This window comes from Lissotriton helveticus, chromosome 3_1 (assembly GCF_964261635.1).
Source record: "Lissotriton helveticus chromosome 3_1, aLisHel1.1, whole genome shotgun sequence".
Taxonomy (NCBI): Eukaryota; Metazoa; Chordata; class Amphibia; order Caudata; family Salamandridae; genus Lissotriton; species Lissotriton helveticus.
In genome coordinates this window covers 548,016,634-548,030,969 of record NC_136061.1, presented here as the reverse complement: position 1 = coordinate 548,030,969, position 14,336 = coordinate 548,016,634, and the positions used below count along the sequence as shown (strand labels likewise).

General features: G+C 43.8%; 1 protein-coding gene across 10 annotated transcripts in view; it reads left to right on the top strand.

Moving 5' to 3' along the window:
- Positions 1–14,336, top strand: part of BOLL (boule RNA binding protein) — a 1,385,263-nt gene that overhangs the window by 419,117 nt on the left and 951,810 nt on the right. For all 10 annotated transcript variants that reach the window (XR_013608667.1, XR_013608668.1, XR_013608669.1 and 7 more), the window contains one exon: positions 13,924–13,999. Coding sequence is in view for 7 of the 10 variants with exons in the window: in XM_078680450.1 (XP_078536576.1) it covers positions 13,924–13,999 (76 nt within the window). In the remaining 3 variants the exon portion in view is untranslated. The remainder of the gene's footprint in view (positions 1–13,923; positions 14,000–14,336) is intronic.

Here is a 14,336-nt window from a genome sequence, read left to right as displayed (position 1 = left end):
AGAGATTTTTGAAGTTCCAAGACCGAGTAAATGTCAGATATTTTTGTCTGGAAAAAAGAGGCGATATTGTTGCAGAGCTCTTGGGACGCCACTACCGGGTCAGGGGTTTGCAGAGTTATCAATGAATCTACAACCCTAAAGAGCTCTTTAGGAGAGGACAAAGAAGTTGTAAGGGTGGTAAAATATTCCTGTTTTGCTTTTTTAATTTCAGCCTTATATTTCCTAAGCAAAGCCTTGTGGGTTTCCTTATCTTTGAGGTCCCAACCTGCGTGCCAGAGGCGCTCCTGTCGCCTTACCTCCTGCCTCATGAGTCTCAGGTGTTCTGAGTACCAGGGAGCTGAGGGCCTCTTCCTGGCACGTTGACGAGATTGGAACGGGGCAATTTGATCTAAGGCTTCGGTCATAGTATTTTCGTAGTGCATAACAGCTGTAGACACGGTTTCTTCCAAAGGGAGACAGAAGTTGGAAGCCCATGGGGCGAGGGAACTATTGGAAATATCCCTATAGTTTCTCAAGAATTCTTGATTACATGGGGTGTTTACCGGCTCAGAAGTGCGCCGGCAACAGAACTGAAAAGGAACAGCCAGATGGTCAGACCATGAGAGAGGGATGGAGTCTTCAATCAACAGCCTCTCATCGTTTGAAAAAATTCCGTCGAGCGTATGCCCAGCTCGATGAGTGGCCCCTTTGACATGCTGATTAAAACCGCAGGCTGACATGCTATCTAACAGGGATATAGTGTCCTTGTTATCCTGTTTTTCCAAATGGAAATTAAAATCTCCTAATATAGTAAATTCTTTTAGGCCAAAAAAGGGTTCCAGGGCTTGGAGCAGCCGCTGCCCAAAATCCGTTCGAGGGCCTGGAGGGCGGTATACCAACATTCCATGTAGGAACGCTGAATGATCATCCTTTATAGAAAAGGAGAGGGCCTGAAAGCTGTCCTTAGGCTCAGAGACAGCAACAGTATGGCAGTGAGGTGGTCCCTATATAAAATAGCGATCCCTCCTCCCATCCTGCCATCTCTATCATGACGCGCTAAGTGGTAACCCTCCGGGATTGCTTCGATAAGATCAGGGTCGGAGGAATCCTTCCCCTAGGTTTCAGTAATGAAGACCAGGGACGGCTTCCTATCGGAAACAAATTCCCTAAACAAGATATTGTTCTTCACAAGAGATCGGGCGTTTAGAAGACTGCACCCTTCTTTCTCCACCGAGTTACCGGAGCAGTATGTTGCTTAGCTCGGTATCTCATTTGCGGGGTGAGGGGGCTTACCATAATGGCAGTGCTACAGCCACATGTAAGGGGGCGTAGCAAATCGTCAGGGGAGCAGGTGTGTGAGCATTTGAGGCTCAGGGGTTTCAGACCCAGCATAGTCTGGCGGGTATATCTATGTGTCGGGAGGGCTGGGGTGTCATGACCATACGTCCAGCTGTCCAGCCCGTCCTCAGCGCAGACGGGCGCAGACGGGCGCAGACGGGCGCAGACGGCTTACCCGCTGCGCGCACACGCTGCGCGTCATTTAGACTGATTTATATTAGGCTCTAGCCAGTCCACCTGACTGCTAGAGCGCGGCGAGTGTTAGCGCTCCCTAGCACCCACCCAAGATGGCGCCCACCGAAATACGAGCGCGAGGGTCCGGCCCGCTCAAATAGCGGTGAAAGGCACAATTATGATGCAGCAATGCGGCGATGTAATTTTAAAATCAGGGGACAAAGTGTACTAACAGAAAACAACTAAGGAGAATAAAAAGGTAATTTAAAAACAGTAGCGCGATAAATGCAGGCGCAGTGCAGCATAGACCGAAAATGCTCTTACCTCAGCCCTTTTATACAAACAGATCACGCGCTGCCTCTAGCCAGTCCACCTGACTGCTAGAGCGCGGCGAGTGTTAGCGCTCCCTAGCACCCACCCAAGATGGCGCCCACCGAAATACGAGCGCGAGGGTCCGGCCCGCTCAAATAGCGGTGAATGGCACAATTATGATGCAGCAATGCGGCGATGTAATTTTAAAATCAGGGGACAAAGTGTACTAACAGAAAACAACTAAGGAGAATAAAAAGGTAATTTAAAAACAGTAGCGCGATAAATGCAGGCGCAGTGCAGCATCCTTGAGATGGAAGAGTCTGGGGATGAAGGACTTTTTGAGCCAGCTTATAGTCCCACACAGCTTATTGTGAAGTGTCAGGACACTGATGACGAACTAAGTGCAGAAGCTTCCACATACTCGGAAGGTGAATATTCCTTTCAGGACATACATCAACCTGCACCTCAACAGTACGGCGCAACAGGAGCACTACCTTTATGATAAGCTGGATGGAAAACAACACGGTCCTCGTGAAGACACTATCTCAGTGCCTATTTCTTTAGTCCCAGATCTACATCACATGCTCAATTACTATTATAAGAGGTTTCCGGAGGCGAATGCTCCTGTACAACATACTCCAGTTCACTCAGGATTCTGCAGGTTCAAGTTAAGAGTGGGATGACTATCACCCCTTCATCGTCACCATCACCTGCTAGCTCTCCTCCAGGGATTATAGGAGGTTTCTATGAACTCCTTGAATGTGCATCCAAGCATTTTGATTTGCCCTTCCCTTAAAGCAGGGGCATAGCTTGGCAGTAAGATTGGGAGGTGAGAGCTTCAGATTTTCCAAAATATAATGGTAAAATACATTATACCACAAGCAGGGTGCATGAGAGGCACTTACGGGGCAGTGAGAAGGGAAAGGAATGTGGATTGGTAGGGGGGACCATAAATGACAGTATTATGTAAAATGACAAACATTTTTGAATACTTTCAAACTCCAGAGAGTGTGTGTGTTTTTGTCTGTGTGTATGTAAAATGTTGTGGTGAAATCGGACAGAAACCTCACCGTACTCAACTGAAAGCCCCTGTACCCAACTGTTTACCAGAAAATGCATTTACACCCCAAACACCCCTCTGAAGCTACACAACTGCTGTAAGCAAACTGAATGCTTCCTCTATGATTTTCAGGATGCAGTGAGGAAATCAGTTAGATCCATTCCCATCATGAATTACATTTGGGAGAAGGGCCTGAAACCTATAAAGACACCAGCTAGTGTAGTAGCAGTCGTTCCTTGGCTGGATAAGTAATATAAGGCACCTGAGAGTTCACCTACCTGTCTAATAGGACATCCTCTCTCTGATTCTGCAGGCAGCCCAAGATGTTCCATGAACCTGTCTGACCCATGTTCAGCACCACCAGACAAATAATGCAGATAACATCAAGTGCTTTGCGGCTATGCGATCCACATCTACTAGAGCTTCTAATGCGCTTCCCATTTTAAAGCGATATGATTGTCGTGTAGTTCCTATAAAACCTATACAGGATCTGCGCGTTTGGATAAACTGTGGGATATGTGGCAGACTGATTCCGTGCACCCCCACCGGATAAGTTAGCCTGTCTGTATCAGCTAGCTCACAGTGCCACTAGAATCTCCGCTTATCGGGGAGAGAATCGTTTTTGGCAATCTCAGAACATGACAGCCCTGATCCCCCAGAATCATGGAAACAATATACTACCTTTCGCTCAGTCACTCGTGCTCACTTAGTTTGTCTCAGAGATACACAGAATAAACATAGTGGGCGTTTTCAATAAGAATTTATTGAACAGTTGTTTTTCTAATGTAGAATAGATGAGCTGCAACAACCATTGGACAGTAGCAGAGATATATGATTGGAAGTACTATTAAAATAAATAGATGGTACAGTTCTACTATTTTTCAGTAATCATGAATATACAAGTACATGAAATACATGATCAAAAGTGCGTACTCCTATGATGCCTCCCTAACTAGATGTTCCTAAATGTACCTAGCATCTGTGTAGGTGTTATGCCAAGAATCCCTCTACTATATAGTCAACCCCATTACCTGAGAATGAGAGCATATGGGACCCCGTCCTGGTCTCAGGTAGGACACCCAGCAAGGAATGTTGGACCACTGCGAGCTGGAGTGTCTGCATGCAAGAACCTCAGCGTCTCTGGTCAGTGTCTCACCCGTCAAGTCTGTCTTCTCTGTCCTAAGCAAGATGTGATGTCTCCCCAGGGGTCTTACCTTGCTGTGTTACTGTGTCAGCCTAAAGGATGACGTTGGGCCTGAACTTTATACTGAGATATTACAGAGGAGATGGTAGTCCTACTGTGCTTCCAAGAAACCTCATGCATAATGATTCGCACTAGGGAAAACCTGCGTTCTTAATGCAGTGTCGTTTATAAGTAAAAAGTCAGTCCCTAAGAACCGTTATGTATGTATTATAGGGAAGAATATAGGTGAAAGGTTGCAATGTTACCTGTGCCTATATAGGGTACCTATATGGAATACAACATGATAGACCGATGTGGTCGGACTTGTCAGCTTTCAATGACTTCTTGCCGTACGGCAAGAAGAAGAAATTTAAAGAAATGTTGCAGGAAGGGGAAAGAGCTTCTTCTGGGATCATTGACATATCATCCACAGCTTTCAGACAAATGGCAGGAGCAGCTGTGTTACACCGATAGGGATGCCTAAAGGTGACATCCTTCCCCCAGAAGTTCAAGAATTTAAGATGTCTTTCAATTATTAAAACCTTTGTGGGAAGCATGTCGATGATGCTTTGCAAAGCGGATATCAACACATCACGTTCTCCAGGGACATTTCAGCAAGGCGTTTTCAGCCCTTTTGTGGAGGCAGCGTGAGAAGCCAATTTACACCAAGAGCCTCATTCCAGTTTTTTAGGTACCAACCTTATTTTCAGCAGGGATATCGGTGGGCCTCAATACACCACTCAAAAGCAGTACAGATCCTCTTCAGCTTTCCCCAATTCAAGGCAACTGGATGCTTAACAAATTCATAAAGAAACAACCTTTTAGAATGCTGTCTCTGGAGGAGTTACTGCTGCTGATCAGTACAGGGGATTAGATGACGTCTTTCAACCTCTTAGATGCCTACTTCCACATCCCCATACATGTGAAACATCAGAGGTTTCTCAGATTCGAGGTGGCAGGGTGCCATTTCCAATTTGAGGTACTTCTCTGCGGGCTACACTCTGCTGACAGGGTTTTCACAAAATGCATGGCTCCTGTGGCAGCGTTCTTGAGAATGACCAGCCATCAGGCGTTCCATACCTGGACAACTGGCTTGTCAACGCACACATATACCTCAGCAAGAAAATCTACCTTGGCCTGTCTTCAGCTGTTCAATAGTTTGGGTCGAAATTTGTGCAGAGAAACATTGGCTCTGATTCCATCGCAGTATTTGGTGTTCCTGGGAGTAATCCGAGATACGTGGATCTCCAAAGCTTATCCAATGTAGAAGAAAATCCCACATATAATGAATAATAAATTCCATTTTAAGAAAAAAATGCACTTCTGCTACAACGTACAAGTCAATGTTGGAAATGATGTCTTGCATTCTATTGATTCCAAATTGTCATCTGCACATGAAACCATTGCAGGAACAATTAGATGCTCAAAGGTTATAAACTCAAGGTCATTCAAGAACGTCATAAATATTACCTCAACTATGAAAGAAGCAATGTCCTGGTGGAGGAAAAAAGGAAAATATCTCTCTGGGTCCAATTTGTGGTGACAACGGGCGCTCCCTTACTAGGCTGGGGAGCAGTCCTTCAAGAGTTGGAAATTCTAGGAAAATTGTTCATCCAGGTGTCAGAAATGCACCTCACCCTTCCGGAGTTAAATGCTGTTTTCCTATGCCTGCGAGCCTTTCTTCTCAGAAATTGCAATGCATTTGTCTTGGTGAGGACGGACAATACCACAACTATGTTTTATCTCGTTTAACAAGGAAGCATGAGATCAAAGGTACTGTCCTCTCAAGCCCAGCAAATATGGAAATGGTTATTTTCCCACAATATCCTTTTACAGGTGGAGCATGTCCACGGGGTGGACAACAATTGGGTGGATTCTCTGAGCAGTACTGCAAAACATTGCACATATGGGAATTGAACCAGGAACAGTTGCTTCAGGTTTTAAAACAGTGAGGGCACTCCAAACCTGGATTTCTTCGCAACCCTTCAAAACAAGATCATGAGGGAACGTATTCCTAATAGTCTGGACAGGAATGTTCGATTACGCTTTTACAACTTTTCCTTTCATTCTCAAGGTAATTCAAAAGATGAAGCAGGAACCGTACCACTTCATTTTGATAGCTCCAGCGTGGTCAAGGCAATATTGGTGCACAGAGCTTCTTTTTCTAGCCCTCTGCCCACACATTCAGTTCAAACTGCTGGACAATCTCAAGTCCATGAACAAAGATCACATTTTCCATTTGCAAATAACATTGGTCAATTTACCAGCTAGGCTCATCATGACAATGAATTTGGATTGCTGAATATCACACAGGAACGTAAATCAGTTCTTGAACAATCATGCACCATGACAACAAGTAAATCCTGCAGCGTAAAATGGAAAAGATTCTATTATCAAAAACAAGCATTGAAAATGCAACAGGTCTCGCCTTTGGTTAAGTTAAAGCCATTTGCTTTGCTAATGGTATTGTATAGCAAAGCAAATGGCTTTAACTTAATAAAAGGCAATGTACACGTGTCTACAGTATTAAGGTTAAAATAGCAGAAAATTGCTTAAGTGGGGCTCAGTGCCCAGTAAACATTTAATGGGGGATCCCTAGAACTTAGTTTAAGAAGCGCTGCTATAGATAAGATTTAGCTACCACGTGCATGAGACGAAAGCAAAGCAGTCGTGGGCCAATGCTCATTTCCTTAAATTGGAGATTGTAAAACGTACCAGAAAGGATGTTTAGTTTTGGTAACTGCCCACTAAAAGCACAACCACACTACAACGCACCTACTGCCCAACTCAGAGGCATTCTCGTTAACGACAAAGTGAAAGGAGGCTGAATAAAAACTAGACACCACTGGTGCACAATATACATACGTTGCTTAGGGGTCAGTAGACAAATACAACGAAGGCTAGAGCAAAGTTAACACAACAAAACGTAGTATCAAGTGCAAGTGTCGGGTAAACATACGTTTACGTGGAGGCAGACTTACATGCAGGCCGTCGTGGGTAACTCAAGATGTTGCACACCAGACAACAACAGGCGCCCAACTTATTGTAATGCCCAATCAAGAACAAAGATACCCCACGTTGTAAACATTAAAAGTGCTCCATAAACCACACAAATACCACTTAATGTCAAATGGGCAGACAATAAAATGCAGTGTCTGCTGAAGTACTGTTTACACTACAATTTGTACTAAATTAAACAAGCATTTGCAATGCAATAGGTCTCATATCTTCCGGAGTTTGAGCTATTGGCATTGTAAATGAAAATGCCTTTTATTTATGTCTTGTTTTTAAAACAGATCAATAAAAGGCATTGTCATTAACAATGCCAATAGCTTAAACTGCCGCAAATGCGAGACCTATTGCATTCCAATGCCAGAGCCCATGCTATAAAAAAAGTTGAGAGCATGTCGAAAATACTGTTTGGAGACTGTAATTAAAGCCTCCGGAGTAGTGTGCTACTTGCCCAAAAAAGGAAGCGCTTCAAAGCCCCATCAGGGGTAACAAGCGCTATATAAATGCAAACCTTTTCCCTCTTCTATTCTATCCTTCTGAATCCAAATAACTGACTAACCTATCCACCACTCAAATTACTTTCATATTTCACTATACTAACTCAACATTAATCATTTACGGGTTCTGGAGTAGCGTGCCACTTGCTAAAAAAAGCGATTTGACACCTTGTGGGTAGTAAGCGCTATATAAATGCAATTACAATACAATACAGGCTCTGCTGACTTAATTACCTGTGCGCTCTGGTCCATGTACCATGGATGTGAGGCCTTACTGAAACACCCTTCGCTCACTGCTCTCTAGTGACTCACGTTTCAGGATTAGCATATTCCTGTATTTTCATCCAGCCTGACAAAAGTATCTTAATTAAAGGTTCCAATTTGACTAGGATTGCATTATCAGACAGCGTGACAATACAGAGCGTCGTGCCTCACTGAGTTTTTCCAAGCGCTGTAAATTTAGAGTGGTAGCATTATCCAGGTTCATGATTCTTAATTTACAGACATCTGAAAGACATAAGGATAAGTGAGCCTCACAAGGATTCAGGCTCATGAGCTGAAGGTCACTGATGTACCACTGAGCACTTTATTTTATAAGTAGATTTAATAACACTTTGTTCTAAAAACTTGATTCTTTTGTATTTTTTTATCTTGACTATTCCTGGGTTGTTGTTTTTTCCCCGTGGCATACATGTTCATTCAGTCATTGTATACTCAAGTCAACTGTATGTTTTATTCGTAAAAAAGAAAAAAAAGTTTCTAAAATATATCTTACAAGCCTTAGGGATATAATAAACAATAGATTGTAATCTGCGTTGCTGAACTTTTAACATTTAGGCCTTGGTTTCGATTAAATTGTTATTTTGCATCCACCTCTGAAGAATGGACGGCTGGTTAGGCCCAGCAGGATGAAAAACAGAATTCAGTATTCAAGAGGGCTTGCATTAAAGTATTTTGCCGCCCAGAAGTCATGGCTATGGAACAGAAACCTGGTTCCCTGCCAGACAAAGAGGCCTAACCCTCCCGCAGTGATCACTCCTCCCAAGAGATAGCACTATCAGCAGGCAAAACTGCATCAATGCAGGTACTAGAATTGCACACCAGGCGTCGATAACACCTTGCGCTATGGATGGAAATCCGGGTGAGGCACCTTCCTATTCATACCGCACTGGGGGTTAGATAGCTATAATTTGCCACGACGCAGCCAATAGGTGTGGTATCGAATCTGTGACACGTCTTTCAGGCTAGTTAGTGCGGCTTTTGCATCACTTCCCACGGCTATCTCACTCTCCTATGTAGAGCGGCTTTGGCTATCCCTGTACCCACGCCGTAGTTGTGGGTGCGAAAGGAGGGTGCTGACGACAATCCTTTCGTGGAGCATTAATGAGGGACTCCCCTATACAGGCTTGGGTGAGGACATGTTCCATTAGGCCGCTACTGCATGTGCCCTCACAAAGAAAGTGCAGTACCAGGGACGGTTAGTGCAGGGGGTGGCTCAGTCAGGCAGTGAGCGTGGGTGCTCTGTCTTCCCCCAGGGAAGGACGAGCAGGGAACAGGATCTCGCCCACCACTGCACATTCTTCTTGATCTAGAACGAAATGTCTATAGCACTGGGCCCTTTGGGAGATGCAGAGCGCTCATCCTCAATTTGAGGGATGGCAGCTGGGGAGCAAAGGGTGCCAGCAGTCTGCAGCTTTATTAGTTCCAGGACCCGGCGATGGTGCAAGTCAGCTGCTTGGTGCTACTCTGGGACCTCGGTGTAGCGAGAATACATGCATAACTAAATCAGCAGTTGGGGTAAGAAAGCAACCCTTCTCACCACAAAGTGAATCTGAGCCATTCCCTCGTTTAGGAGGTCAGGCTCGCCTTTTTGAAATGATGCCCGCACAACCAGTCGAGTAGAAGCACACATGAACCCCAGACCCAATTTTCCCAAAAACGGCACCGCATGCCCAAGCTTACCTGAGATGCGGGAATTAATGCAGTTTCCCGTTGCCAGCAAATGTGCGCAAACCCCTGGAAAACAGAGACCGAGTACGCGCCATCATGCACCATTGCACCCTCACGGCATTCCGATGGAGCCGCAGTACAATGACGTCACTTCCGGCGCTACCGGATGTGCGTTGAGTTTCTGAGAGTCCACCTACGATTTATTCAGGTATACCTGCTTAAAAGTGAGTGGGAAGCAGAGAATGGAATTTGGAAAATAATACATTTAGGCTATTTCTAGTTGTGTAGTGACGGGGCTAATTAGCTGAGCGACAAGACCTGCTCTTTTAATTGCAAGGACCCGGGTTCGAGTCCCAGCGCCGCACTTGTGCTGTTTGTCGCTCAAAAAACAGATAGGACTGTTTAATTCTTTAAAAAAAAATACCTGTGACCTTTTATGCTTTCCTTCTCCCATAAGGCACAATGAAAGCTAGAGACTAGCGTTTCTAGCTTGTAAGTACCCCAATGGGCCTTGATAATTCTTTAACAGGTCGCATTGCGTTTCATTTAAGGGGTTAGATTGGGCAGCAGTATCCAGGTCGCCGGGGCGTTCACTTTCATGCAATAAAACCAGCATAGTCTTTCCACTTTTAGGTGTATGACATTTCATTTGCAACCATTGGCACGGAGTACATTTTTTGCTACTCATGCATCGCTACTGCCCTTTTTGTTGATTAAAAATCGCAAAGCAATATTTCACATTAGTAAAAATTCACAACCAAAATACATCACAATTTAAAAGATAAAATCAGCGCATTTAGGGCTGATGTAGTAATTATATTGTAAGTAAACAGGGCCTCATCAGGAGAAAATTAATGACGTCTGATCAGCACGATGTTTATCATGTCTCTTGCCAACAGTGTTTGTGTTCCGCATTCGGAGAACATTGGTTGTATATTTGGGGGGACGGTCTGTCTTACTTTGTTATCAGTATACTGATTCTTGCCCTATTTACATTTAGAGATAACGTGGGCAACACTATCATGGTTCCAGGTAGTGCCGCCCCGCCTCCTTTTGTAAATGTGTACAATGTTATTTTGAAAAAAAACTACGTTCTGATGAATGCAAATGTACGTTATCCCCCCTCACTCCCACAAATGAAATCCTTCATTCTGAAAAACGGAGTCAACATGTTTCTCATGTAACGTAACTGGTGCTATGTAAAGCGCCCTGATACCCGATTCGGGTCAAGTTCGCGCTGTATAAAACTGCAAAAAAAAACGCAGCACACAGGCCTCATTTCCTCCATTTTAGTTAGCGCGAGGACGGCGGCGTCTGCCAGGCTCCGGGAGGAGGGGGGGGGGTTCAAAGGTCACCCGCTGCCGACGGCGACGTCTGTTCCATTAACCAAACTCCGCGCCCCGGGGCTGCGAGCGCGTGCTCCCGCTCCGGCCTTTACGACGCCTCGGAGGCCTAGAATAAGGACGGACATTACAGGGGGGAAATAAACGTTGAATTAGAAGCAGTCAGTCAGAAAGACGGACGGACCGAGCGCCATGGAGCCGCCGCTGCTGCTCACCGCCTGCCTCCTGCTGCTCGGCGGGGCCCGCGCCGACCTCTCCGGTGAGTGTGAGGAAAGAGGGGGGGAAATCTCACCCCTGGGCGGGTGGGGGCGGCGGCAGGCGGGCGGTATGTGTGCTCGTGTGTGTGTGTGTGTCTGCGTGCATGTGCGCTCGTGTGTCTCTCTGTGTGTGTGCTCGTGTGTGTGTGTGCGTGCTAGTGCGAAAAGCTGTGGCTGTGTGTGTGTGTATGCGAGAAGTGCATGAGGCACAAACTGTAGAGGGTCGCGTGTAAAAACTGAAACTGACATGCTGTTTAGTTGACGCGCGCGACCTAATCCCAGTCAAGGAGCTGCGCGTTCACATTGCTTGTCCGCTGTCTGTTCCCCTTGAGCCCTTGAAAGATGAAATGATCACAATAAGTCTCGCAGCGACGGATCGCTTTCGCGATCCGGTTCGCAGTGCGAGACCTAACAATGTACATCCCTTTTAATCTTCCCCCGAAACAGTTGCACCTTACCTTCTTCATCTGGCCATGTCGGGCCTAGTACATATTTTAATTAATGTGCATTTGGCAGCAGTCTCAAGATTTAGAAGAACTTCAGACAAAATCTCTTCATGGTCTAATAGACTAATTAAAGAAGTCATAAAAGGACTGTTCATAATTTTGTTTCCTGTCACGCTTCCTCCAGTATGCCGGCCGTTGAATACAGTCCTATCACAGCTCATTAATGAACATTTTGAGCATATTCATAGGGCAGACATATTGCATGTATCGTGAAAAATAGCTGTTCTCATGTCCCTCACTTCAAGATGAAAAAGTGAGATTCAAGTCTTTACCATTGTAGAACCTTTTTTTCACGGTTCAAAGACAACTGAATGATATTGAGAACCAATCCCAAGTTAATTCTGAAGGTCCCAACTTTGTTTCATTTGAATGAACCTATTGTGCTATCGACATTTTTTCAGAATCCTTAAACGATGGCAGAAAAAGTTGTACACTCTTGATGTCAGACGATGTTTAAAGCTTTAAATTGACAGACAGAGACTTGTAGAAAGTCTGACAAGCTTTTCCTATCTTTTCCTCTACTTAGGAAGGGCTATGCTTTGTCAAGGAGCAGTATAGCTTGTTGGTTGTCTGCAGCGATTACTTTTTACCACAAAAAAGAAAGTAGACCACTGTCAGCAAAGGTTGTGGCACATTCTGCGAGAAAAGACATTGGCAGCGCGGTAAAGTGAATCTCTCTTAAACCTTAAAATTACCCTTATCCCCTATACCACTGCCCACCTCTAAACGCTAAAACTCACCTTACCTCCCTTCGCTACTACACACCCCTCAACTCTAAAATTGTCCTTATCTCCCTTTACCACTGTCGACCTCTAAACCCTAGTATTGCCTTTACCTTCCTTTACAACTACCCACCCAACCATAAAATAACCCTTCCCTCCCTAAAGTACCTGAACCTAAACACTTTTTAAAAAAATCACATGATAATGATGTTCTTTTAAAAAAACTTACCTGCATGGTGAAGGTATTTACTTGCATTGTACTTAAATTCTGCTTTGTAAAGGCTGTTTCCTCCTCATGTTTTTACTCATTAAGCCCAGGCCAAGTTCCACCGTAACTGAAGATGGCCTGGTATATTTCTAACTCTCTACAGCCTGCATGAGCGTTTTGTCCTACATAGCTCTGAATGCTTTTGCTCCAGACTATCAATTGTCCCATCCCCAGGCAAAGGGTGGATCCTGCTATGACCATAGTAACATTTGCTCTTTTACTGACTATAGTTGCCAAGTTAATACTTTGATCAAACTTAACACTGAGATACGGGTGAGTAAACAGTGGTCAGAGTTTGATATTTGAAGAACGAAAAGAAGCTGGGTTTTCAATGCCCAAACATCCATAACTCCAATTTGAATTGGGTAAGTTAGTTGACTGAATTGTAATAATCTAAAGAAGTTAGTTGGCATTGCAGCCCTTATCATTAACATACATCTGGTGTCATAGAAGCACCCATCATCCAGGGCCTGGGATTACCTAGGCAATCCTGGCACGGTGTGACCCTAATGGTGCAGCATAAGAATTGGAAAGACTGAAATGTATTTAGGAGTGGAACAAATGTGTAGTCAGTTATTAATATTTAAGTCCATGAGTCACACTTGAATACAATGAGACAACCTAAGAAAATTCAGGTGGTGCTTGTGCTAAAGGTAATATAATAAAAGATCCTCACTTGCTGTCCTTTTAAAGGACAAAAAGATTCTGGGCTTAATGTAAAAGGTTGCCTATATACCTAAGGCAATAGCCCCAATCAGTATCAACAACATATTGTGATATTAGCTAATTAAATATATTTCAGATCTAAAAAGACATGGCTGATAAGCAAGGTCTGGTGGTTCCGTGGACGAATGAATCTTCTCCACGGTTTTTGGTTGACCTGATCACAGGTTTAAATCCTGGCAGACTCACTAATTCTTTTATCCTTCCAATGGCGATAAAATTAGTATCATTGAATTGGGTAATAATAAACATCTTTTATTTCAGCACCAAGCTTCGCAAGGGTTGAATATGTGCTTTACAAATACAAGTTATGTTATGACAAGGGTGGTATGAGAGTAACGGGATATAAAGTGGGACATGGTTGTCAATTAGTAGGCAGAAAATGTCGAGAGATTAATAGCATTAGGATAAATCGACTAAATTATAGTGCATTCTTTGTATAGAAGTATTAAGGCTATGATTTAAGGATTGTTGTAGTACGATTTGTATTGTGAATTTGAAAATTTCCTTACCAGAATCCCCATCACTCTTTTTTGTTTCTGATCAATGTCATTATATATCATGTCATCATTATTTTTTTTATTCATTTATTTTCTTAGGCAGAAAAGCTTAACTATAAGGATAAAAAGTTGAATATTGGCCCTGCAATAAGGAAACAGCAAGTAGGCATTCCTCGTATGTGTTTTATTCTTTTTGCATTTTTATCTGTCCATGTTTTAGCTGCTCAACAAATATTATATTTATATACTACAACTCGCCCGAACTTAGGGGTTATGCATCAACATTAAATTCAAATACACAAAGGTTGTGAATTAGCTTTTACCATTCTTTTTACAGTATGAATACATTAAAGAGCATAACAGCTTTGCGCTCGCTAGAGACATATAAGAGGAACACATCAGATTGTGACCACCCATGAATGAGATTCCTCACTCAATATATTTACATTTTAGCTATGCCTGCATACAGTAAAGTTTGCAACAACATTCTTCGTTATTTTAATGCCGATTTA